This window comes from Elephas maximus, chromosome 15 (assembly GCF_024166365.1).
Source record: "Elephas maximus indicus isolate mEleMax1 chromosome 15, mEleMax1 primary haplotype, whole genome shotgun sequence".
Classification (NCBI taxonomy): domain Eukaryota; kingdom Metazoa; phylum Chordata; class Mammalia; order Proboscidea; family Elephantidae; genus Elephas; species Elephas maximus.
The window spans coordinates 3,518,952-3,544,650 of record NC_064833.1 but is presented as its reverse complement, the minus strand read 5'-3'; the positions used below and the strand labels follow the sequence as shown (position 1 = coordinate 3,544,650).

Genomic DNA, 25,699 nt, shown 5'->3' with positions numbered 1-25,699 from the left:
TGATGATGATAATGTGTGTTTTCTTTCTCTGTCTTGCTAACAGTTTATCGATTTTATTAAATCTTTTCAAAGAAACATCTGGTTTGATTGCTTTTTACCTACGTCTGTTTCTAGTTTGACTTGTTTGTACCTTTATTATTTCCTTCCTTCAACTTTCTTTGGATTTTACTTGCTCGTCTTTTTTTAGTCTCTTCAGTTGCAAGTGTATTTTTAAGCCTTTCTTTTCTCGTAGAGGCATCTAAAGCTGTAGCTGCAGCCCACAATTTTTGATATATTGGTTTTCATTATTTTGTAGTTTGGAGTAATTTTTAAATTTGCCTGTGAATTTGTCTCTGACTCATGGTTATTTAGAAGTCTGTTACTCAGTACACAATCACTGGGGACTTCTCTGGCTGGCTAGCTGTTAAACTGACTTCTATTTTAATTCTGTTGTCTTCAAAGAAAACTATGATTTTGATCCTTTTAGTTAAATATGTTGATACAATATGTCTATTAGATCAAGATGGCTGATAGTGTTATTGAGTTCTACTAGGTACTTACTGATTCTTATTGTATCAATCACTGAGGGTCCAGTGTTAAAACCCCCAGCTTTCTGTGTGAATTTTTCCACTTTTAGTTCTGTCAGTCTTTGCTTCCAATATTTTGAAGTCTGTTATATGCTCCTGGTAAAGTGACCCTTTGATTGTTATGAAATGTCTGTATGGTACAATCACACCAGCATTCTTGTGGTTTGTGTTCGCATGGTATATCATTACCACTCTTTTATTTTCAACCTGTCTTTATAATCACTGTGTCTCTTAATGACAGCTAAACGACACGCGTGATCATGGATCGGGTTCTGGGCTGGGAAAGTGGCTGTAACAGAAGCTACTGGTAATGTTCAGTTGGTCCAGCTGTAGATTTGGACTACAGATCACATCATAGTGTTTCACCAACGCTAAGTGTCCTGGTTTTGGTAACAGTACTGTGGTTATGTAAGAAAACGCCCTTGCCTGTAGGAGACGCAGTCTGAGAATGTAGCGGAAAACGCACGGTATCTGCAGTTTACTCTCGGTGGCGCAGGAAAAAATCAGACAGACACACAGACCTAGAGAATGAACAAAACGTTCTTGCAACCTTTCTCTAAGTTAGAAATTGTATCCAAATTTAAAAGTTACTTAAAAATTAGTGCTTCTTTTGTAAGCAGCATATAGTTGGAACTTGGCTTTTCAAAAAAAATTTCAGTCTTACAATCTCTTTTAATTGGTGTGTTCAGCTCTATCAAAATTTAATTCACATACCAGAGTTCACTCATGTAAAGTACGCACTTCAGTGGCTTTGAGTCCACCTACCATCACACCACAATCAATTTTAGCACCTTTAATTACTCCTAAAAAATTCCTCTACCTTTAGCCATCACCGACGCCAACCCCCCCAGATCCCTCCACCCTAGCCAACACTCGTCTGTACTTTGTGGCCACGTATTTGCCTCGCCTAGACTGCATGGACTCCACACCAGTGGAATTGCACAGTGCGCGATTGTCTGTGTCTGGCTCTTTTCGCTGGACGTTTTCAAAGCTGTAGCAAACATCAGGACTTCATTCCTTGGCCTCGTCTAACAATACTCCGTTGTATGGATAGACCATCTTCTGTTTATTCATCTGCTGGCGGACATTTTGGCTGTTGCTACATTTTGGTTATTGTGAACAGTGCTGCTATAAAACCGTTATTTTTGCTCCTTTTTTGGAAACAGGCCCGTCTCTAGAGTCTGTGTGGTGATCCCTCAGGACACGGCTTGTATCTCTGATCACTGACGCTGTCTGTAACACCGGCCTTAGCAGAGTGGCTGGTGGAGGGACGCACACAACAAAAGAGGAGGAAAGGAGCGCCTTGCAGCACTTAAGCCATTCCTCAAAGATTGTCAGGACTTCCTGTAGATTAGATTTTACAGCCTCTCAGAGATACTAATTTTCATTTATTATAGCTCTTACAGGGTCCCTGAGTGGTACAGTGACACAACTGGCTGCTAACCCAAAGGCTGGAGGGTTCAAGTCCACCCAGAGGTGCCTCGGAAGAAAGGCCTGGCAATCTACTTCCAAAAACTCTGCCATTAAGATTCCTATGGAGCATAGATCTGCTCTGACACCTGTGGGTCACTATGACCTGGGGCGTCACCTTGACTACACCTGGTTTATAGATGTGGAAGCACTCCTGGTACGTAGAAAGACATTTCACTTCAGTGACTGACAGAAACAGATCCAGTAAAGCGCTTAAACCAAACCCAGAGATGCAGTCCACAGGGCAAGGCAGTACCCATCATTCGTTCTAACCACCACTGGCTGGGTTAGGATTTGCTTGGCCTTCCAGTGATGTCCTTGTTAGGTGCCATCAAGTTGGTTCCGACTCACGGTGACCCTATGCACAACAGGAGGAAACACTGCCCGGTCCTGCGCCATCCTCACAATTGTTGCTATAATTGAGCCCATTGTTGCAGCCACTGTGTCAATCCATCTTATTGAGGGTCTTCCTCTTTTCCGCTGACCCTCTATTTTGCCAAGCATAATGTCCTTTTCCAGAAACTGATCCCGCCTGACAACATGTCCAAAGTATGTAAGATGCAGTCTCGCCAATCTTGCTTCTAAGGAGCATTCCGGTTGCACTTCTTCCAAGACAGATTTGTTCACTCTTTTGGCAGTCCATGGTGTATTCAATATTCTTTGCCAACACCACAATTCAATGGCATCAATTCTTCAGTCTTCCTTATTCAACTGTCCAGCTTTTGCATGCATATGAGGTGGCTGAAAATACCACAGCTTGGGTCAGGCACACCCTAGTCCTCAAGGTGACATCTGTGGTTTTGAACACTTTAAAGAGATCTCTTGCAGCAGATTTACCCAATGCAACGCGTCTTTTGATTTCTTGACTGCCACTTCCATGGCTGTTGATTGTGGATCCAAGTGAAATGAAATCCTTGACAACCTCAATCTTTTCTCTGTTTATCATCATGTTGCTTATTGGTCCAGTTATGAGGCTTTTTGTTTTCTTGAGCTGTAATCCATACTGAAGGCTATGGTCTTTGATCTTCATCAGTAAGTACTTCAAGTCCTCTTCACTTGCAGCAAGTAGGGTTGTGTTATCTGCATAACGCAGGCTGTTAATGACTCTCCTTCCAATCCTGATGCCCCGTTCTTCTTCATATAGTCTAGCTTTTTGGATTATTTGCTCAGCATACAGACTGAATAGGTATGGTGAAAGGATACAACCCTGACGCACACCTTTCCTGACTCTAAACCAATCAGCATCCACTTGTTCTGTCCGAACAGCTGCCTCTTGATCTATGTAAAGGTTTCTCATGAGCACAATTAAGAGTTCTGGAATTCCCATTCTTCGCAATGTTGTCCACAATTTGTTATAATCAACACAGTCAAATGCCTTTGCATAGTCAATAAAACACAGGTAAACATCCTTCTGGTATTCTCTGCTTTCAGCCAGGATCCATCTGACATCAGCAATGATATCCCTGGTTCCACGTCCTCTTCTGAAACTGGCCTGAATTTCTGGCAGTTCCCTGTCGATATACTGCTGCAGCCATTTTTGAATGATCTTCAGCAGAATTTTGCTTGCATGTGGTATTAATGATATTGTTCGATAATTTCCACATTCGGTTGGATCACCTTTCTTGGGAATAAGCATAAATATGGATCTCTTCCAGTTGGTTGGCCAGGAAGCTGTCTTCCACATTTCTTGGCATAGAGGAGTGAGCACCTCCAGCGCTGCATCTGTTTGTTGAAACATCTCAATTGATATTCCATCAATTCCTGGAGCCTTGTTTTTCACCAATGCCTTCAGAGCAGCTTGGACTTCTTCCTTCAGTACCATTGGTTCCTGATCATATGCCACCTCTTGAAATGGTTGAACATCGACTAATTCTTTTTGGTATAATGACTCTGTATATTCCTTCCATCTTTTGATGCTTCCTGCATGGAATCCTTCACTATTGCAACTCGAGGCTTGAATTTTTTCTTCAGTTCTTGTGGCTTGAGAAATGCCAAGCATATTCTTCCCTTTTGGTTTTTTATCTCCAGGTTTTTGGTATGTCATTATAATACTTTGTCTTCTCGAGATGCCCTTTGAAGTCTTCAGTTCTTGTACTTCATCATTTCTTCCTTTTGCTTTAGCCTACTTGAAGTTCAAGAGCAAGTTTGAGTCTCTTCTGACATCCATCTTGGTCTTTTCTTTCTCTCCTGTCTTTTTAATGACCTCTCTCTTCATGTATGATGTCATTCCACAACTCTCCTGGTCTTTGGTCATTAGCGTTCAACGTGTCAAATCTGTTCTTGAGATGGTCTCTAAATTCAAGTGTGATATACTCAAGGTTGTACTTTGGTTCTTGTGGACTTCTAAGTTTCTTCAGTTTCAACTTCAGTTTGTACATGAGAAATTGATGGTCTGATCCACAGTTGGCCCCTTGCCTTGTTCTGACTGATGACTGAGCTTTTCCATTGTCTCTTTCTACAGATGTAGTCAATTTGATTTCTGTGTGTTCCATCTGGTGAGGTCCATGTGTACAGTCACCATTTATGTTGGTGAAAAAAGGTATTTGCAATGAAGTCATTGGTCTTGTGAAACTCTATCATGCAATCTCATCGTTTCTATGACCAAGGCCATATTTTCCAACTACTGATCCTTCTTTGTTTCTCACTTTCATGTTCCAATCACCAGTAATTATCAATGCATCCTTATTGCATGTTCAATCAATTTCAGACTGTAGATGTTGGTAAAAAGCTTCCATTCCTTTGTCTTTGGCCTTAGTGGTTGGTGTGTAAATTTGAATAATAGTCATATTAACTGGTCTTCCTTGTATCCTATCACTGACAGCATTGTACTTCAGGACAGATCTTGAAATGTTCTTGTTGACGATGAATGCAATGCCATTCCTCTTCAAGTTGTCGTTCCCAGCATAGCAGACTATATGATTGTCCGATTCAAATTGACCAATACCAGTCCATTTCAGCTCACTAATGCCTAGGATATCTAATTTTCCTAGACTCATACTTCGTATATTCCACATTGTGATTATTAATGGATGTTTGCAGCTGTTTCTTCTCACTGTGAGTCGTGCCACATCAGCAAATGAAGGTTCCCGAAAACTTGACTCCATCCACGTCACTAAGGTTGACTCTACTTTGAGGAGGCAGCTCTTCCCCAGTCATCTTTTAAGCACCTTCCAACCTGGGGGGCTCATCTCCCGGCACTGTATCAGACAATATTCTGCTGCTATTTGTAAGGTTTTCACTGGCTAATTTTTTTCAGAAATAGACTGCCGGGTCCTTCTTCCTATTCTGTCTTAGTCTAGAAGCTCAGGTGAAACCTGTCCTCCATGGGTGACCCTGCTGGTATTTGAATACTGGTGGCATAGCGTCCAGCAACACACAAGCCTCCACAGTAGGACAAACTGACAGATGCGTGGGGGGTGGGGGGCTTCTAGTGATAGCAAATCGAAAACAACTGCAGGAAACACTTGGAAAGCTGATGTGTCTTCTGGCCACTTTGAGCAAAGCCTCAGAAAAGGAGGTGGGTTCCAGTGGTTTCCTTAGCAGTGAAAATGGGGCTAGCGGTCACAGATGTGGCTGGGAGGAGGGACACTGGTGAGAAGATGTGAAAGCCCCTGCCTGTGCTGGAGACATGGCCGTGACCAAGGCTGCCTCAACCACAGCTGGTATGGAAAGAGCAGGCGCCCTGGCTTGGTGGCTGTCTGCCACACGTCATAATTTCCTAGCTGTTCACCTTTAGAGTCTCGATTCCACTCGACTGCTACTCACTCTGGCTTTCTCTGCAGGTACAGGTAACAGCATCGTGGTGGTGACAACCAATGGGTTTCTTCGTCAAGAACTGAAAATTGTTGAGAGCTTTTACGATAAGAGCACCTCCTTCCTGGGCTTCCAGCTGATTCCCGAGGTACTGCAGGGCGGGGGCCGGGTGTGTTGGCTGGGGCAGAGCGGTGGATGCCTCAGGGTCTGCTCTGTTTCAGGAGGAGCAGCTCTGGGCTGCCGGTGCAGAGTATAGCGAGGTCTACATCTGGAGCCTGCAGGACCTCACCCAGCCCCCCCAGAGGGTCCCCCTGCAGGACTGCACTGAGGTCAGCTGCATGATCAGGGTCAAGAGGCAGGTAAGGCACGAGGTGCCCAGGCCATCTCTGCGCTCAGGCCATTGTGCCTTTGGGCCTCAGGTCCCTTCTCTCCTGAGGGGGCACAGGCAGAACACGGCACTGGGTGGCCTGGCCTCGCAGGTCTCAGCATGTGGCCGAGTCCAATAAGGACCCCCTCCCCAGGGTGGGCTGCCCCGGTCACGTGGCTGACGCCCCGTTTCTCCCGGACAGATCTGGGTGGGCGGCAAGGGGCTGTCGCAGGGACAACCCAAAGGGAAAGTCTACGTGATCGACACCGAGAGGAAGACTGTGGACAAGGAGCTGGTGGCCCACACAGACACGGTGACAACTCTGTGCTCAGCCGAAGACCGATACGTGCTGAGCGGCTCTGGCAGGGAGGAGGGCAAGATCGCCATCTGGAAAGTCGAGTGAACATGGGTAAAGCCTCACCTGTGTCTGTGTGTGGGAGCTGGCCCAGGATCAGGGTGGAGAGCAAGCTCACCCGTGGTTTATGGGTGGGGGTGACAGCCGGTGGGGAAGCCCAATCTGCTCGGGGACAGAACCGATGACTATACACTTTGTCCCGGACTCTCCAGTTCCCAGAACCAGTTGTGCCAAGGGCGTTTTGTGTTGGGGTGCTTTGTGGCCAGTGGCCAGGTCTCGTCTGGGATAACCTCTGCGGAGAAACAGCGATTACCCTGTGCACTGTGTAGAGAGTTCTAGAATCTGTGGCCAGGGAAGCGGACCAGAGCCAGCCAGATGGTGCTGAGTCCCGTGGTGACCTGCATTTTCATAATCCTGGTTTTGCCTCTTCCTCTCCTTCCTTCCTTCACTTCACAGACACATACTCAACAGTGGGTTTCTGGTGGCCCTGGGTACACTGTGGAGAGCCCAGGAGCCCCAAGGCCTTACACGGATTTGTCTCCAGAGAGCCTTCTGAGAAGCAGGAAGGGGCATCTTAGGAGAAGCACTTTGGGGTGGAACAGGCTTGCGGCTGCCCCTTCTTGGAGAATGTGGCCACAGCTGCCCAGAGGAAGGGGACAGTCCTACAGTCAGACTGCGAGGACAGGGGCTGGGCGGGTGGGGCACGCTGTTTTTTCTAGTTTATGCAGCATGTTTATAATGAAACCTGGAGAGACTTTTTTATCCCAGTCATCTTCAAAAGGCAAAAACCCCATCGAACAGCCCGGTGTTACCTAGTTTGCCAGTACAGCCGCTGCCAGGGATACTCACTGGCCCAATGTTCGCATACATTTCAACGCCCCCATGTCCTGTAGACACAGGGTGGTGCTTTGTTATTTAAACCGAGAAAGATCTTAGCTCTTCACAACTATGTGTTTGAGAAAAGGCCTTCTGCACATTTTTGTTACGCTATCGAGACTTGTTCCTGAAGTGTCCTGTAAGGCAGACTCTGGTGCGGGTGTTGGCCGTGGAAGGAAACACTCGCCAGTGAGCACGCTCTGAGGGTGCGTGGCTGGCCTGCCTGTGGACATACACATGCTCAGCCACCCTGGGTCTCAGGCTTCTGACAGCCGCAATGCCAGTCCACCCTTGCCCTGGGTGCTCTCTGAGGACATTGTCCAGCCCTGAAAAAGGCTGGGCTTAAGACGGGTTTGCAGTGCCTGCAGAAGGAAAACGTTGGCCCTGGCCTCAGGTTTGGTCCACAAGACCCAAGCATTTTGGAAGACCTAGATCACTGATTGGTATTGGTTTTGGGTTGCTGTTAGCTCCTTGGGACGTTCTGGGAATGTGGGGCAGAGAAAGGTTAGCGGCCTGACCCTGCCCTGGTGTCTGCATTCTGTGGGGGCGGGGGGGGGGTGCCTGGCCAGCACCAGAGAGCAAGAGGTTGAGATTTGTTTCTGTAAAATTGAAAAGCGACAGTGACGGCCTGTCAGAAATATATTTGTAAACTAATGTCAGTGCACATGTAACGAGGTTTTAAGCACGTTGATAATAAATCCTTTTATTTAATACATGATGATGTCCATGTCCTTCCTTCACCCAACAGGGACTGGTGGAAGAGGTCTTCAGAGTACTCCAGGCCACTTTGAACTTGCTCTTAATTCACCCTGAGCTTAGGCAGGGTGTCTCCACAGAGCGTTTTTGTTTCCTTTACTCTTGGTGGATTTTCCACGCTCTTAGTAGACGGCCGTCACATCTGAAACAAGCAGTGCAGAGAAGGTGGAGGATGACTTCTTTGCATGGCAGGGAGATGCAGGTGGATGCCATCATTTCTTGTGGTGATGCCAGCAGGCCCCCAGGAGGCAAGGCTGCGGCTCACAGAGACATGAGAGCTGGTCCCACGCCCGCATGGCTGCGGCAGAGCCCAGTGAGACCCTGGCCCTGTGCAGGACTCAGGACCCTGGGCGAGGCAGGTGGGCCAGGGCCTGACCCGGGCCTAGCTGGTGACCTGAGCTGTCTGTAAAATGGGGGATATTCCTTCATGCAGGGATTGAGTGAGAGGGCTCTTGTTATACACAGCCGGGCACCCAGGGGCGGGTTAGAGAGTGTCCATTCCAGGCTGCTTGCTGGACTCTTGTGCAAGTGTTGAGAGAGACTGGAAATGCAAATGAGACAGCTACTGTAGTGGGTTAAATTGTTGTTAGTTGCCACGGGGACAGCTCTGACTCAGAGACCCCACGTAAAACAGGACGAAATGTTGCCCAGTCCTGCGCCATCTTCAAGATCATTACTGCGCTCGAGTCCTCTGTTGCAGCTATCGTGTAGTGCCTTCCAACCTAGGGGGCTCATCTTCCAGCACTGCACTGGACAGTATTCTCTTGTGAGCCATACAGTTTTCACTGACTAATTTTTGGAAGCAGATCACAGGCATTTTTTCCTAGTCTGTCTTGTCCGGAAGCTCTGCTGAAACCTGTCCAATATGGGTGATCCTGCTGGTACTTGAAATACCAGTGACATAGCTTCACTTCATCCTGGCAACACTCAAGCCACCAGTCCTACAAACTGACCGACAGGTGGTGGGGTGAGCTAAACAGTGGCCCCAACAAAGGCAAGTCCAAGTCCAGCCCCTGGAACCTGTGACTGTGACCTTATGTAGAAAATGGTCTTTGCAGATGTAACTAAGGATCTTGATATGAGATCCTCCTGGATTTAGGGTGGGCCAAGTGACAAATGTCTCCATAGAGAAGACGTGGCTAGACACAGGGAGAAGGACACGTGAAGACAGAGACTGGAGTGCTGCTGCCACAAGCCAAGGAATGCCTGGGGCCACCAGAAGCTACAAAGAGTCAAAAAAGGTTCTCTAGAGCCTTCAGAGAGAGTGAGGCCCGTCAACACCTTCATTTTGGACTTCTGGCCTCCAGCGGTATTAGAGAATAAATTTCTTCTGTATGAAGCCCCCAGTTTGTGGTAATGTGTCACGGCAGCCCAGGAAACTGACACTGTGACTGTCTACAGAATGCCAGCTCCGAGTCAGGTGCCACACCAACACTCTAAATGCACTCTGTGTTTAATCCTCAGGAAGCCCCATGAGATGGCAAGTGTTATCCCCCGTTTACACATGAGGACATTGGCTTGACACCTGAGAGCAAAGGGGAAGAGGTGGTGGGGCTTCGTGCTCCTCATTCCCAAGGAGTGAGGGGTGGCTTTCCCAGCCACCAGTGTCCTGTCATGGAACAAGGTGGTAGGAGGAGGCAGCTAAGGTTAGCTGCCCCTGCCTGGTTCAAGGAGGACCCTCAGGTGAGGTGAGCCCACCTCACTGTGCCATCAGACAGCTCTTCCTTTTCCCTGGCTATCAAGAGGGCACATTCTTCGGCCACAGACTCTGCTGGGTGTAGTGGTGGTCAGCAGGGACTGGGGGGCCACAGCTGAGTGCAGGGATTGATGGGAGGTCCAAATGAGATAAAGTATGACAGAGTGTAGTTAGTCGAGCTGGGGCACCACTTGCCATCTCCACATGGATAGCTACAAAATTAAGTGCTACAACATTTTGGTTTTACCAAAAGGCAGGCAGGAAAGGAGGGACAGAGGAGAAAAACACAGATGTGACAAATAGAAAATGAGTAGTAAGGTGGCAGACTTAAACCTAACCATACGGATAGTTATATTAAGTGTAAATGGACTAAAGACTCCAATTAGAAGGCAGAGATTGTCAAACTGGATTAAAAAATAATACCCAATTATATGTCCTCTATAGTAGATGAAGTTTAAATATAAAAAAACACAGATGGGGTAAGAGTAAAAGGATAAAAAGATGTATCATGCAAACAGTAAGCATAAAAAAAAGCTGCTATGGCTATATTAATATCGGACTTCAAGTATAAGAAATAAACAGGGACAACAAAGTCCATCAAGAAGGCATAGTAATCCTAAATGTATATACACTTAATAATAGAGATTCAAAAATACATGTGGCAAACGTGGCAGAACTATAGGGGAAAATAGGCAAATCCACAATTATAGTTAGAGATTTTGACACGCTCTCAGTAACTGACAGAACCAGTAAACAAAAAATTAGCAAGGAGATAGAAGATTTAACAACACTATCAACCAACTTAACCTAACTGACATGATTGAACACTATACCCAACAACAGCAGAATACATATTCAAGTGCATACGGAATGTTCACGAAGCTAGGCCATATCCCTGACCAGGAAATAGTAACAAAACATTTGAAAACAATAAAATCTTACAGGATATGTTCTCTGACCACAACGAAATTAGAAATTGCCAGCAGTAACCGACCTGAATCTACAGATACAATGTAATCCTGATCCAGATTCCAAGAGCATTCTTTAATGAAATGGAGAAATAAATCACCCACTGTATATGGAAAGGAAGAGATCCTGGATAAGCTTTACTGAAGAAGAAAAAGTGTGAGGCTCACACCACCTGATTTTAGAAACTATTATACAGCCACAGTAGTCAAAACAGCCTGGAACTGGTACAACAGACACACAGACCAATGGAACAGAATTGAGAACCCAGATGTAAATCCATCCGTGAGCATGTGATATTTGGCAAAGGGCCAAAATTCATTAAATGGGGAAAAGACAGTCCCTTTAACAAATGGTGCTGGAATAATTGGATGTCCATCTGTAAAAAAAAAAAAACCAAGATCCATACTTATACCATACACAAAAACTAACTCAAGATGGATCACAGATCTAAATATAAAATCTAAAACGATAAAAATCATGGAAGAAAAACAGGCACAATGCTAGGAGCCCTAATACATGGCATAAATACTATACAAACCATAACTAACAATGCACAAATACCAGAAGATAAACTAGATAACTGGGAGCTCCTAAATAATTAAACGCTTATGCTCATCAAAAGACTTCACCAAAAACATTTTTAACTAAATGATAATCAAAACACAATATATGAAAAGAGTAAAAAGAGAACCTACAGACTGGCAAAAAAAATTCTGGCTATGACATATGTGAAAAGGGTCTAATCTCTAAAACCTACAAAACACTTCAATGTCTCAATAACAAAAAGACAATCCAGTTTAAAAATGGGCAAAGGATATGGATAGACAATTCGCCAAAGATCATATTCTAACAGCTAACAGACACATGGGGAAATGCTCAAGATCATTAGCCATTAGAGAAATGCAAATCAAAACTACAATGAGCTGTCATCTAACCCCTACAATACCGTTACTAATCAGAAAAATACAAAATAAATGTTGGAGAGGTTTCAGGGAGATTGGAACTCTTATGCACTGCTGGTGGGAATGTAAAATGGTACAACCACTATGGGAAACGATATGGCGCTTCCATAAAAAGCTAGAAATATTGTATGATCCAGCAGTCCCACTCCTAGGAATATAACCTAGAGAAATAAGAGCCATCACACAAAGGGACATACGCATACCCATGTCCACTGCAGCACTATTCACAATAGCAAAAACATGGAAACCTAAATGCCCACCAATGGATGAATGGATAAACAAATTATGGTACAGACACACAATGGAATACTATGCAACAATAAAAAACAACGATGAATCCATGAAACATCTCACAACACGGATAAATCTGGAGGACATTATGGTGAGTAAAATAAATCAGTCACAAGAGGACAAATATTATATGAGACCACAATTATAAAAACTCAAGAAAAGGTTTACACACAGAAAAGAACATTCCTTGATGGTTACAAGGGTGGGTGGGGGAAGAGGAAATCACTAACTAGATAGGAGTCAATTTCAGTGAAGGGAAAGACAACATACAATATAGGGGAAGTCAGCATGACTTGGCCAAACCAAAAGCATAGAAGTTTTCTAGACATATCCAAACACCTTGAAGGACTGAGTTGCTGGGGCTGGTGATCATAGTCTCGGGGGACATCTAGGTTAATTGGCATAACAGAGTTCATAAGGAAAATGTTCTACATCCCACTTTGGTAAGTAGCATCTGAGGTCTTAAAAGCTTGCAAGTGGCCATCTAAGATACATCTGTTGGCTCCCATTCTTTCTTCATTCTCCTTTGCTCCAGACAACCAAAGACACAAGGAAAATATTAGCCCAAAGGACTAAAGATCCACATGAGTCAGAGACTCCACCAGCCTGACACCAGAAGAACTAGGTGGTGCCCAGTTACCACCAATGACCACTCTGACAGGGATCACAACAGACAGTCCCAGACAGGAGAAAAATATAGAACAGATTCAAATTCATGAAAAAGAACAGACTTACTGATGTGGCAGACCGGAGGAACCCCCAAGACTATGGCCCCTGGACACATTGCTAACTCAAATGAAACCATTGCCAAACCATTCCCACTTTTCAGACAAAGATTAGACAGGCCTATAAAAACAAAAGGAGTCTTGGTGGCACGGTGGTTGAAAGCTACAGCTGCTAACCAAAAGGTCAGCACTTTGAATCCACCAGCTGCTCCTTGGAAGCCCTATGGTGCAGTTCTACCCTGTCCTATAGGGTCACTATGAGTCGGAATCAACTCAATGGCAATGAAAAAATAAAAAATAACAGATGTGAGAAGTGTGATTCTTAGTTCTATCAAATATATAAAACCAAATGGGCAACTCCTGTCCAAAAGCAAGACGAAAATGCAGGAAGGGACTGGAACTGGATGAATGGACACAGGGAACCTGGGGTGGTGGAAAGGGGGAGCACGCTGTCATATTGTGGGGATTGCAACAAATGTCACAAAACAATACATGTGTAAATTTTTGAATGAGAAATTAACTGGAGCTGTAAGCTTTCACCTAAAGCACAATAAAATTAAAAAAGAAATATATGTTGGATATTAAACAATATACTTCTAAATAACCTAAGAGTCTAAAAAGAAATTACAAGGTAAGTTACAAAATATTTTTAACTAAATGATAATCAAAACACAATATATCAAAATTTCCCAGAAACAGCTAAAGCAGTGCTTAGAGGAAAATTTATAGCATTTAAATGCTTCCATTAGAAAAAGAAGGTTTAAATCAATGAGCTATGTTTCCATCATAAGAAGATAAATAAAAGCATATTTAGCCCAAAATAAAGAAAATAATAGGTTAAGCGCAAAAAGTTAACAAAATGGAAAACAATCAACAAGGTCAAAAGTTAGTTCTTTAAAACAATCAACTATAGCAAGACTTGGTCAAGAAAAAAAGACAAAAATTATCAAAATATCAGGAATGAAAGTGGGGATAATCACTATAAATACTACGGACATTAAAAGGTCCGAAGAGACTATATTCTTCTAAGTATATCCCCAGAGTGGAATACTATGCAGCAATAAAAAGCAAACTACAGATACATGTATGATTCTCAAAAGCATACATTGAGCTGAAGTAGTCAGAAAAGTTTACAATGTTATGTTTGTTTCCATTTATATAAAGTTCACGACAGACAAAACTAACCTATGGTAATAAAAATTACAACAGTAGCTGCCTGTGTGGGGTGGGGAATGACCTGAAAGGAGTCAAGACAGAACTTCCTGGAGTGAAGGAAATGTTCTATACAGACTGGTTATTAGTTACGCAGGGTACGCAAATTTAGCACAATTAAAGGACAGTAAAACACAGAATCCAACAGCATATAAAGAGGCTATACATCAAGACCAAACGAAGTCTATCCCAGGAATGCAAGGGCAGTTCAACCTAAGAAAATCAGTTGACGCAATTAATAGAACGAAGGAAAAGGACCACATGATCCTCACGCCCACTAGGATGGCTATTTCATCAGAGAACCAGAAACATACAGTGTTGGTGAGGACTCTACTGCCTTGGTGGTGAAAATTCAAAATGGCGTGACTGTTGCAGAGGGCAGTTGAGCTGTTCCTAAAAGTTAAGTAACAGTTACCCAGCAATTCCACTCCTAGACATATAACCAAAAGGCTTGGAAACAGGGACACAGATACTTGTACACCCATGTTCATTACAGCAGTAAAGGTGGCAGCAGCCCAAGTGTCCAGCATATGAATGGATCAACAACATGTGGTCTGTATGGACAATGGAATATCATTTGGTCATAGAGAAGAGAAATGAAGTTCTGGTAGATGCTACACACACAGACGAACCTTGAAAACATTATGCTGAGTGAAGTAAGTTGGACATAAAAGGACGAGTATCTTTATGATCCCACTTACATGAAGCATCTAGAAAAGGCAAATGAATAGATCTAAAAGATTAGTGGTTACCAGGGGCTGGGGTGAGGGGGGAATAGGGAATTTTAAAAAATCAAATTTCCCGGATACATCATGCACGGTGCCTGACAACCAGGTGCTCTACACCCCTCCCCCCACCCCGATCCTACCCTGGACGCTAGGAAGCCATTAGCCGAATGCAGCACACCCATGGGTACTAATGAGGAAAACTACCAAACTACCAAATGTTTTGTTAAACAAGAACAAAAAAATGTAGAGTGCAGAACAATACAGTGTGGTCCTGCTTATTGGTAAAAAAAAAAAAAAATTAACATTAGTATGTGTGGAGAAAAGGCTTTGAAGGCTGTGTGGATGGGGGTAGGACTGGGGCTCTTGGATGCTCTCCACTGCTCCGTGGCCCTAGTAGCACAGTCCGTCCTGGGAGGGAGGCTGGGCTGGATGCGGGCCGAGGTCTGTTCCCCACACCCAGGGCACCCGCACCAGGTGAAGCTGCAGCCCCGGGCGATTAGCTGACACCCCTTCTCCAGGGAGATACATGGCCACGCCGCTGGGTGGCAGCTCCCCAGCACCCTCTGCAGCCCTGTCCTGGGGGTGATGTCTCATCCCGGGGGTGACGTCTCGGTGGTTGTGGTGAGACTGCCTGGTGGGCAGTGCCCTCCTCTGGGTAGATGCCTTTTGGGTGTCTGGGTTCCCTGCCCCCAGTGAGCCTGGGTCTTCATGTGCACTGGACCTGGACCAGCCAGCTGTCCATGCACCCTCCCTCCCGTGAGCCAGTTCACCAGGGAGTCACACCGCATGAGTGCCGGTGTCTGGGGCTGCTCCCTCCATCCTACCCAAGGCTCAGGCCCAGTCACTGGGGCTAACGGAGACTCTCCTGCCCCCTGCCCCGCACTCCCTCCACCCCACAGGATGGACCTTCAGAGGGAAAGGCTGCCAGACCTGTAGCTAGGAGCCACACCTGACCCAGCACTCCAGCCTCTGGGTCTGGGCCTGAAATGGCAGGGGAAGGGTCCCTGGGTGTAGCCAGCATGCTGGCCTGTGTCACCCCAGTCTGCTTGGCCTGAACCCCTCTGTCCCTCATGCCACCCCCAGACAGGTGGAATGGCCCTGCAGGGGCTAGGGGCTCAGTAGAGGGCTCACAGGTTTTAGGAAACTCAAACCCGACTCCTGTCTGTTCATAGCCAGGGTGGGTTCTGCCTCCCCCACCCAGGCTCCAGGGGGCGCCGTGGGGAAGTGACAGAGCCGCGCCACACGGTCGGTCACCTCGAGGGGAGATGTTCATTAAGGTTCAACGCAGAGTAACAGAGGAAACAGGCCGTGGGGGTGTGAGTCTGAACCCAGGGCGCCTGTCCACAGGAAATCAGGTTACAGAAACTGAACGTAAACAGCATGGTGTGCAGAGGGTATCTGAAAAAGGAAACAAAAGCAGACCCGGGCTGTGTGGAATGGACAGATGGGAGGTCACTTCTGTCCACCTCATAAAAAATGAAGTCGTACGGAAAGTTACTCTTCTTTATAATCTCTCGTTCCTCATAAAACTTAACGTTATGTGTTTAGCACACATTTATGTTGTTGCTAAAATCAGCAAGAGCTATTCTAATGCTCCAACTTAGTAAGTTGATAAAAAGGTTGTCCTGTGGTCAGTTCACAATGGAACTAAACACTCCTGCTCCGAGACGCTGGAGAAACAACCGCTGGCTAAGACGACGACCTGCACACTCACAGTCTGGGCACCTAATGTCGGCCCCCCGCGCAGGGACGTCTGGGCACCTTTCCCGAAGCCGGCTGCATTTTCTGCAGTCTCTGGTCCCTGCGTCAGCCATCATCAGAGAGGGCAGTCTCAGCACACCACACGCACAGCGTGGGTCACCAGGCCTGGGCACCCCAGGTGCTGGAGGGGAGGCCCTGCTCACTGGCCCGTCCCTGCCAGTTCCTGCCCCCTGCAGCCCCTCACAAAGGCCCCCTCAGGGGTTCTGGTGACCACAGACCACCAGCGTCTGTCTGAAGCCACAGGCTGTCTGAGGAGAGCCAGCTGCCCTGCACCCCCGCACAGTGATGAGGCCTGGCCCTCCATGGCCCTCCAGTGTGTGTCCTGCCGCAGCTGCAACCCTGTCCTACACCTGAAAACGGGGATGAACGCCCTGCCAGCAGCTCTCAGCCACCCCGACCATCACATCACCACTGCCACTTCGCCAGCAGACTCGGCTGACCTGCCCTCCACAACGTGCTCCTCTGCCCTCCCATCAGCTGACAGCCCTGCACAGCACGGGTGCTCTGCTGTGGTATATCTCTGGAAGGTTCTGTATGTGGTTGACTTTTATAAGGAAAAAAGCAGACAGACGCTGCCCTATTTTGGTAGCTGGTCTTTTTCTACAACACAGTGCTCAGCTAGCTAAAGCCCCGCCTGACCTGCCTGCTCTGCTCCCAGCCATTGCTGTCCCTGACCGCGCAGTGCCAACCAGCAGGCCTACAAGTCCCCTTACCAAGCACTATGTTCCAAGTGAACAGAGGCAGCCTGCTTGCGGGTACTCGCCCGGCGTTCCTACCCCACCCCTGCCCACTGCATTTGCCTGAGATATAGTGTGAGCTCTCGCACGCACACACACTCGTTCAGACGGCATACCACACACCGTGCCGAGCAGTACCCAGCACCCTTTCTGCTCCAGAAGACACAAGTAGAGACACTGCTGGCTCAGGTCAACGCCATCCTGAGGTCACCCCATGCTTGGGGGCAGGAGCTTGGGGTTATCAAGTCAGCCTCTGGGAAGGCAACTTCAGAACTGACACCCATCTTTCTGACCCAAACCTCAAGACATATCCACCCTCCTGGTCCACACACCGACCAGGCCCACAGATCCAGGCAGACTTTGGCTGCAGTCAACAGGGCTCAAAGCTTCAGAAACCTGCCACCTGCAGGCCCCTCCCCCATCACTCCCAGCCAGCATCGCATCTCTCCTGGCTCTGTGGGGACGGTACAGGGGCACAGATCTCAGCAAGGCCTGGAGGGAACATCTGTCTTCTGTTGGATGTACTTGTTGGGATGACAGTCAAGTTCAGGGCCAGAACCTCAAGGGTTAACTTGCTCTGCGGATGGTGGCCCCACCATATGGGGGAGGCTGGGCCCCCCTTCTTCCCCAAAATCAAGTCACAAACCAGGCCTGGGGCCTCCTGCATACACAGAGACATGCACACACGCACGCAGGCACACATGGACGTCAGGGGCCCCAGCTGCCAGGACCACAGGACCCTGGAGCCTAGCTGGCTTTGGACAAACAAGCGGGGAAGACGCCAAGGCTCCGCCCCGCCCCTCTATTCTCACCTCTCTGCCTCTACCTGTGTTCTGGGGTGTGGTGGAGGGGGGCTTCCGGGGCAGGACAAGCCCAGCTAACGCACAGGCATCGGTGCCCTGGCGCATGGGCCTGACAGCCACACAATGTCTTGGGGAACAGGCTCCACCACCCTAAAACCAGCAAAGCACGCCAAATTGCATGTACCAACCTGCCCGGATGCCCGTCCCCGTCAATGTCCAGCCAGTGGGGCTGTCCCAGTGCCACTGACATCGCGGCAGCACTCTCCCTGCCCAAGCCCCCGTTTACAAGACACAGAGCCCCCCCGCGCCTGGAGGCCGGTCCCACACAGCCCCGGGGGACGCTGTCAGACCCCAGCAGCTACTGGGACACAAGCAAAGCCAACTCGCAAACCCCCACAGCCAAAGCTGCGGCAGGGCCAGGAAGGCTCGGTACGTTAGACAAAGTCCTTCTTTTAAATACACAGAAAATTCAAGTAATTTATTTAAAAACAGCTTAGTTTCATCTTGAAATATATATATATATATATTTGCTTTAGCGTGATCATATTGCAGCATGGTTCTCATGCATTTTACAGCTCTTTATTTAAAAAACACCAACTTGAGGCAGCAAAATTGTGAGGGTGCTCCTCACTGACCCGCGGTGACGCGCAGCCGCCTCCGCTCCTGACCCCGGGAGCCTGGACCGACCATCTCAGGTGACAGCGTCCGCTGCCGAGTCAGAGCCGAGTCGGAGGCTGTGGTTTGACGACAGTTCCACGCAGCGGCAGCAGAAAATGACAGTGCTTCTGTGGAGGTCTGATCTGCTCCATGTAGAGACCAGAAATATTGCGCCGGGGCCGCCAGGTGAGGGGCCACCAGGTGAGGTGTGTCCCCAAGGGGCTCACGGCGGCCCTGATCCCAGCAGTGGTGAGCGGGTGGGCAGCCGCAGACGTGGGGCGAGTCCAGAAGGGCTCCAGTGCGCCCCGACTGCCAGGGAGAGGCGCTCTGCACTCACCTGCCCCCTGGTGCCAAGCCCAAGCCCCCTGCACCCAGCCGCCGCCCCCACCCCGAGGTAGGCCTTTGTGGCGTGACGTTGGAGGGAGTGCTGTGCCAGAGCTCTGCTCTCGTCATTTCCCCTCAAACGGTGAAAGATGGATGAAAGTGCAATTAGAGTCAACACCTTCCTTCCCCAGGACAGGGCTGTCCCCACTCCCAGAAACAGGCGGGAGGCAGTACCTGGCTGGCCTCCTTGGAGAGTGTGTCATATGGAGATGACCATGGGCAGGGTAGTGGGACAGACATGCACACGATGACAGACATGCATACACTCACACATGTGCACACACACCTGCAGGCACGCAGGGGCAAAGCTGCTCGATGAAAAGGTCGCCTCCTGGCCACTGCCCTTTCCCAACACGCTGGCCGTGGGTGCTGCCTCTGCCTGCGACAGCAGCTGCCTTCCACCCACGAGATCCTCTGGGGCCCTGCCGCCCCCCAGCTTTGGTGTGTGGCCAACGCCCCTGCCTTCGCCTGGGAAAGGGCAGCCCCGCGCACGAATCGCCAGACTGTCGGAGAAAAAAAGAGATGCTGTTCTGAGAAAACTACAGCTTTGAGAAAAGCATTTTCCTAGATAATCAGAGAGAAATACTTCCTAAAAGGTGCTGCACCAACAAAACGTGGCGAGAGCTGACCGAATGTCTAAACACCTGGAGGTGTCCGGAGAGAGAAGTTTGATAGAAACCTTTTAATCACTGACCACTCGACTGTTATCGGGAATATGCAGATAAGACACAGCAAACGGGGTCAGGTTTTCTTTGTTTTCAGCTGTCATCTGAGAAATGCAAAATCTTTTTCCTACACTGTGTACTGCCTATGTTGTAAACCTGGTTCACTATTTAAAAACATGCAGAATAATAAACCTGCAGAATAAAACATAAGAACTGAAATTAAAAGGTCTTTTTCAATTTAAAAAATATTTCAAATGATTTTTTTTTTTTTTTAATTGTGGAAAAAGAAATCTTAGTGTGGGACTTTTGCCTAGCGGCTGAAACCTACAACTCCGGGCTTCCCTAGGTGTGCGAGTGCGCTCCCCGTGGGCTGTGTCCACCCTGCTCCGTCTCACCCCCTCTCGCCTGCCCACGTGGAATGTGTGTGAATGGGGTGCCGCTCAGACCACGGACTCTGTCTCCACCAGTCCCTGGGGGCCGTCTTTCCTTGAGAGCTTCAGGACCATGGGCTTCTTGGTGCCGTCGATGGCTGGCTGGGCCGACAGGCCTTTTTGCTCCTCCCTGGCCTCCTCTGACACATCGGGGTAGATCACCAGGAATGTGGCCGTCAGGAAGCCCAGGAAAGAGCCCACGGAGGCCACCATGGGGATGACGCGGACAGTGCCGACGGCGTCCACCACGCTTCCGAGCGCTGACGCTACCAGGATCTGGGAGATGTAGACCTGGCAGGAGAGGATGGCACAGTCGATGCCAAAACCTCGCCTGGAGTTCCCGGGGCTGTGGTGGACGTACTGGAAGAGAAGAGGACCAAGGCGTAAGGCGGGGAAGGGGACGCAGCTGTGCCTCGCGACCGGTTGAACATTAACGCACAAGCACAGACTGGAAGCACGGATTTTCCCACCCCCGGGCTTCCAGCAACCACTCCTGCCTGAATTCCTCCCTGCCCAGCACTGTGGGGGCAGGGGAGGTGGAAAGCCCTAGCTCCCAGGAGAGGGCAGGTGTGGGAGCAACTTCACCAACCCAGGAAGGAAACGAGCTCTGAGCCGGCCTCCAGGCCCTGGTAGGCTCCAGCTGGGGCTGGGTTTGTGGAGGGGGCTGCTGTGAGCACCACCCGTAACCACGTGTTGCAGTGACCACGTGGGACACAGTGGGCCAGACCAAGGAAGATAGCGCGTGTCTCCCTATTGTTTTTGAAAAAAGATCCAGAAGAAAACTGGTGAGCTGAACTACTGTTAAACATAGGATTTATTAGACGAGGCCTTCTTCAAACAAAGGAGACAGTATTCTAGAAACACTTTATAAAGTCAGTTCACCACAAATACAAAAAAATAAAAGGGAACAACCAGAATGGAAATATTGAGAATGTTCACACACTGAAAAACCCAACCAATATCACTGATATAAAAAATAAAACCATCCTAAATGTGTGCACACACTTAACAACAGCCTCAAAACAAATTGACGGGGTACAGGCAAACAGCTAACTAGGAGACAAAAACAGAAGCGCTAAGCACAGTATGGGGCCAGTTAACTGGGATGTCCCGTGAAACTGTCACCTAAACCATGGAGCCAAATCCCATGAGGTGTTTGGCTGTACACAAGCAGCCTGAGCAACTACTCTGTGTGTGTGTGTGCGCGTGTCGACGTAAATACCACAGAACTTTTAGCAAACGAACTCTTTACAAGTGTACAATTCACCAACACCACTTACAATAACCAGCTGCAACCCTACCCTTAATCAACGTGATTGTCCATCAGTGGAAACCAAAAGCCAGTGCTCCAGAAGCAATAACCCCCCACTTCCTACTCCCTCCTGCCCCTGGGAACCACGCAGAAGCTGTGCTCTCTCCACCCAAACCCTTTTTAAGGGCGGGAGTAGATACCTGCACACATACACAGACCCCTGGTTCCAGAGTAGAGAACTCACAGATCACTGAGAAAGACCACCCATCAGAGAAATGGGCAGCACACTGAAAACAGGTGCCCTGCAGAAGGAAACACCTGGGCACCCAGTCGCCAGATGAAAAGTCAACAGCTGCATCAGCAAGCGGGGAAAACACTCTGGAGCCACAATGAAGCACCACTTCACGTTCACCAGGCAGCTGGTGGGCGTGCAAATTAACACACCCGCTTTGGGGACCTGTGGCAGGTGCGGCAGGCGCGGCAGGCGCGGAAGCTGAGACCCGCGTACTGAGACCCGCGTTTCTCCTTTCTGGTATGCTCCCACCCCCATGCAAGGCATCTGTGCAGCAGGGGCACCCGTGAGCGCGCGAACCCCCAAACACCCACCACGGGAGCACACACGCCACCACGGGAGCACGGACAGAAGCTTGCAGACAGCGGCCTCAAGGACAAACGATGCACACATGGACGGATCGCAGACGTGACATGAAAGGAGTTAGACCCTCCAAAAGCTCAGGACCAGGCGAACCCAGTCGCTGAGATTGGCAAGGAAGACAGGACTCCTCTAGGGCTCCCACACACCTGCTCGGTGTCCTGGTACCAGCCCTGCTCCACCCCGCCCACACACCTGATTGGTCTGGTGGTACCGGCCCCGCTCCGCCCTGCCTACCTGCTTGAGCTCGTGGTACTGGCCCAGGAGGGCGTAGGGGCAGTAGGAGATGCTCATGGAGACGATGCCCATGGTGCTGATCATGATCATGGCGACGTAGACGTTGGCGAACATGGCCATTACCGCGGTGCCGACGGAGAAGCCCAGCGTCCCCAGCACATAGATCACCCTGATGCTCAGGTCGTAGCTGTCCAGGTACTTCTGTAGCAGGGCTGCAGGGCGCAGGCACAGAGAGAGCTGCTAAGGATGGTACCCACCCCCACGTGCTCCCCTGACAGTTCCCTGCCTGCCACTCCTCCAGGAGTCATACATCCAGGCTCTGTCTGGGTACAGCTGTCCCTGCACCAGGGACACTCACCTGAGCAAATAGCACCAGTAGTAGCATAGATGACCAGGCCCCAGCAGCCCATCTTCACCCCATCATTGTAGGCTTGCCAAGATGTCGAGTTCGAGGGCGCCTGTTCCATAAACAGAGTTGGGATTTCAGGAGGATGGAGACAACACGTGTACCCTCTGGGCACAAGGGTGTGTTTTTCGTTCCAGTGGGAGGTGAGCTGTTGATCTTAAAAGAGGTGATGGCAACTATGCTGATGAAGGCTGTTAGCTACCAGCCTGGGGCCGTATTCACGGTAACCCCTTTCAGAGGCCTCCACACCAACCTCCAGCCTTTTGTGGGGGGACTCAGTCCCTCCCCTGAATCTGGGCTGGCCAGGTCTTACTGTGCACGACCACCAGCATGCAGCAAAAGTGGCACCTTCTCCCGGGCTGCACCGTAAGAGAACTCACAGCTTGTGCTTTTGCCCTCTGGGAGCCCAGCGCTCTGCAGAGCAGCTCAAACAGACCCCAAGAGACGTGAGGCTGTGTGGAGGGGAGGGGCCTGAGCACGTGGGTGAGGCCAGCTCGGCCGCCTGGCTTCCAGACAAATGCCTCCCCAGTGTGAGCACTGCTGATGCCCTGCAGAGCAGAAGAACCGCCCGGCTCAGCCCAGCTGTGAGTGGAATAAGTCAGCACAGTAAGCCGCCAAGGTTAAGGGGAGTCTGGCTCCAATAACAGGTATCTGAAGCCATGTCTTACTACAGACTTCTCAAGGGCTTTGCCTCATGAAAGCTCTTGGTATTCGCAACAGCCCAGCATAGACCCAGGTCAGAGCCCCACCCAGACTGCACAGGTCCATGCAGGCAGCTGCCTCCATGCCCCCCAGGCCTGCACGGCAGTACCCTGTGCCACGTGGACCCAAGGCTTGTGGTGGCTTAGGACCAGCGTGCTGTGAAGGCAGGTGTGGAGGCGGCCCACGCTCCTCCCAGCCTCCTGTCACCCTCACAGCCCTCCTGAGAGGGCCCGGCTGGGCAGAAAGCGCCCCTCCCCACTCACAGTGGTGACGGCGAGGCCCGGCAGGTGCGCTCACCTTGGGGTCGCCCTCGAAGATGACCTGGCCCATGAAGTCGGTGTAGAAGACTGCCTCGGCGATGACAGAGAACCAGGTGAGCAGGTGGCAGAGGCAGAGGCGCATCAGCTCCGGCGGCATCTTCAGCATGGACAGCCAGAGCAGGCGCACCGTTGTCTCGCCCTCACCCTCCTCGCTCTCCGTGTCCCCACTGGATGTGGTGGCACCGCTCTGATTGCGGTGCCGGCTCCGCTGCCGCTGCCGCTTCTGCAGATCGTACAGGTCGTTCATGCTGCGGGAGGGCTTGATGAGCACCACCGCGTTGGCGCGCCGGAAGCGGTAGCGGTGGGAGCCGACCTTGCCGTAGTAGGAGAAAGTGCTGGAGACTTGCCGGCGGAACATGTGTCGCCGCCGCCGCATGGCGCCCAACGCGGCCGAAGGCTTAAGGTCAACATGGGTGTAGCCACCGAGGCCATCCCTCGGCGGGGAGCCACTGCCGTTGGGGACCTTGGTCTCGTCCACCTGCTGGTTGAGCAGCGTGGCGTCCTCCTGGGCGCTGTCCCTGAGGAAGCTGGGCAGGCGGGGCAGCCGGGTCTTGACGAGCTCCTGGCTGGTGTGGGGCGTGTTGGGGTAGGAGGTGTCATGGAAGATGGAGGGCTCGATATCGTGCAGGAAGAGCTCGGATTCCACGTCCAGCGCCGCGTCCGGCACGTGCAGCACCGAGTCGCTCTTGCTCCGCACAATGTCCACGTCCAGGTAGTCCAGGGGCAGCTCGTGCTCCGACTGCACCTCATCCGGGAACAGCGCCGTGCTGTACTGCCCACCACCATCCAAGGTGCTGACGCGGGGTGGCAGGGCCTCCATCTCATCGGTGCCGCGCTCCTGCTGAGGGCTGTACTGCTCCTCTTCGATGCTGAAGAGGTGGAGAGCCACCGACACCGTGAACACGACGGCCGCAAAGAAGAATAGCACCTGGTTCTGTGTGCGGAACCAGGTGCCCAGGAAGGTCTGCGTCCAGTCTAGGCCGCCCAGCACATAGCCGACGGCACCTCCAAGACCTGTGGTGACAGAAGAGCAGGGGGTGAGAGGGAAGGATGTGGCACAGACATCCTGTAGGGGGCAGGCTCTGGCCTGGGGTGGGGAGCACACTGGGAAGACCCGGAGGCCACCGGCAGTGGGGTAGTGTCCACTCTCGTCATAGCTACGTGATCAACCAGGACACACGCGTTAGGGCACAAGATACAGAAACCGTGAGGAAATGAACGAGAAGCCGGCTGAGCCTGGGCGTGGGAAGGCTGCTGTGCCAGGATTTCTGCTTGGTGAACCAACGAGGCTCAACATCAGGACTGGAAGGATCAGCACTGGATGCCCAAGGCTGCCTGCCTCCTATCTGCCCTCAGTGACGTCCCTATGCTCACCAGGCGCCATCTTCCTGGTAGACGTGGGAGACTGCCCCCAGGTGAGGTGCAGAGGTGACCACGTCCCCCACCCCCAGTGGGCCTGCCCTCTCCCGTCCCAGGTCCCACAGATACTCGGTCCTGCTGGGCCCAGCGGTGGAAAGGGACACCCAGGGTCACCTCCTAATCCTGAGATGTTACAGCTCTGATGTCCTTCCTCATGGCCTCGGTCAGCCACCAACTGAGGTGACCCCACGAGGCTAGAAGCAAGACACCTACCCCAACAAGGACCCTGAGGGTCAGGCTGTGCTCACATCCCCTAACTCGTGCAGAAGACCAAGCATGGCCAGGTGGACTCAGCAAGGTCGGGGGGCTGGCCCTGGTGTGTGCCGGGTGGAAGATGTGTCTTACCAGCAGAGAAGGCGTGGATGTTGAGGGCCATATCCTGCTCCTCGCTGTCCACCACGTCCAGCAGGTAGGCGCGGATGGGCCCTTCTGTGGCATCAGCGCTGAAATCCAGGACCACCACCCCCAGCACTGTGAGGACGATGCCAATGGGCTGCCGGTTGGGGACATCGCCAAGGGACAGACCTGGTGGGTTACAGGACGGGCG

General features: G+C 50.1%; 2 protein-coding genes across 6 annotated transcripts in view; one reads left to right on the top strand and one right to left on the bottom strand.

Annotated features, from left to right (window-relative positions):
* The window catches only part of DENND3 (DENN domain containing 3), a 94,219-nt gene extending 86,119 nt beyond the window's left edge, over positions 1-8,100 (top strand). The window contains exons 21-24 of one of the 4 annotated variants that reach the window (XM_049853499.1): positions 5,819-5,937; positions 6,011-6,148; positions 6,359-6,565; positions 6,968-8,100. In XM_049853499.1, the coding sequence (XP_049709456.1) occupies positions 5,819-5,937; positions 6,011-6,148; positions 6,359-6,559 (458 nt within the window). In that variant the 3' untranslated portion in view covers positions 6,560-6,565; positions 6,968-8,100. Of the gene's footprint in view, positions 1-1,963; positions 2,194-5,818; positions 5,938-6,010; positions 6,149-6,358 lie in introns of those variants that run through there. The other 3 variants (XM_049853498.1, XM_049853497.1, XM_049853500.1) reach the window with 3 other exon arrangements.
* Positions 8,101-18,541: 10,441 nt separating this feature from the next.
* The window catches only part of SLC45A4 (solute carrier family 45 member 4), a 49,580-nt gene continuing 42,422 nt past the window's right edge, over positions 18,542-25,699 (bottom strand). For both annotated transcript variants that reach the window (XM_049854046.1, XM_049854047.1), the window contains 5 exons: positions 25,498-25,677; positions 23,711-24,747; positions 22,664-22,763; positions 22,306-22,517; positions 18,542-20,524 (listed from right to left, as the gene is read on the bottom strand). In XM_049854046.1, coding sequence (XP_049710003.1) covers positions 20,174-20,524; positions 22,306-22,517; positions 22,664-22,763; positions 23,711-24,747; positions 25,498-25,677 — 1,880 coding nt within the window. In that variant the 3' untranslated portion in view covers positions 18,542-20,173. The remainder of the gene's footprint in view (positions 20,525-22,305; positions 22,518-22,663; positions 22,764-23,710; positions 24,748-25,497; positions 25,678-25,699) is intronic.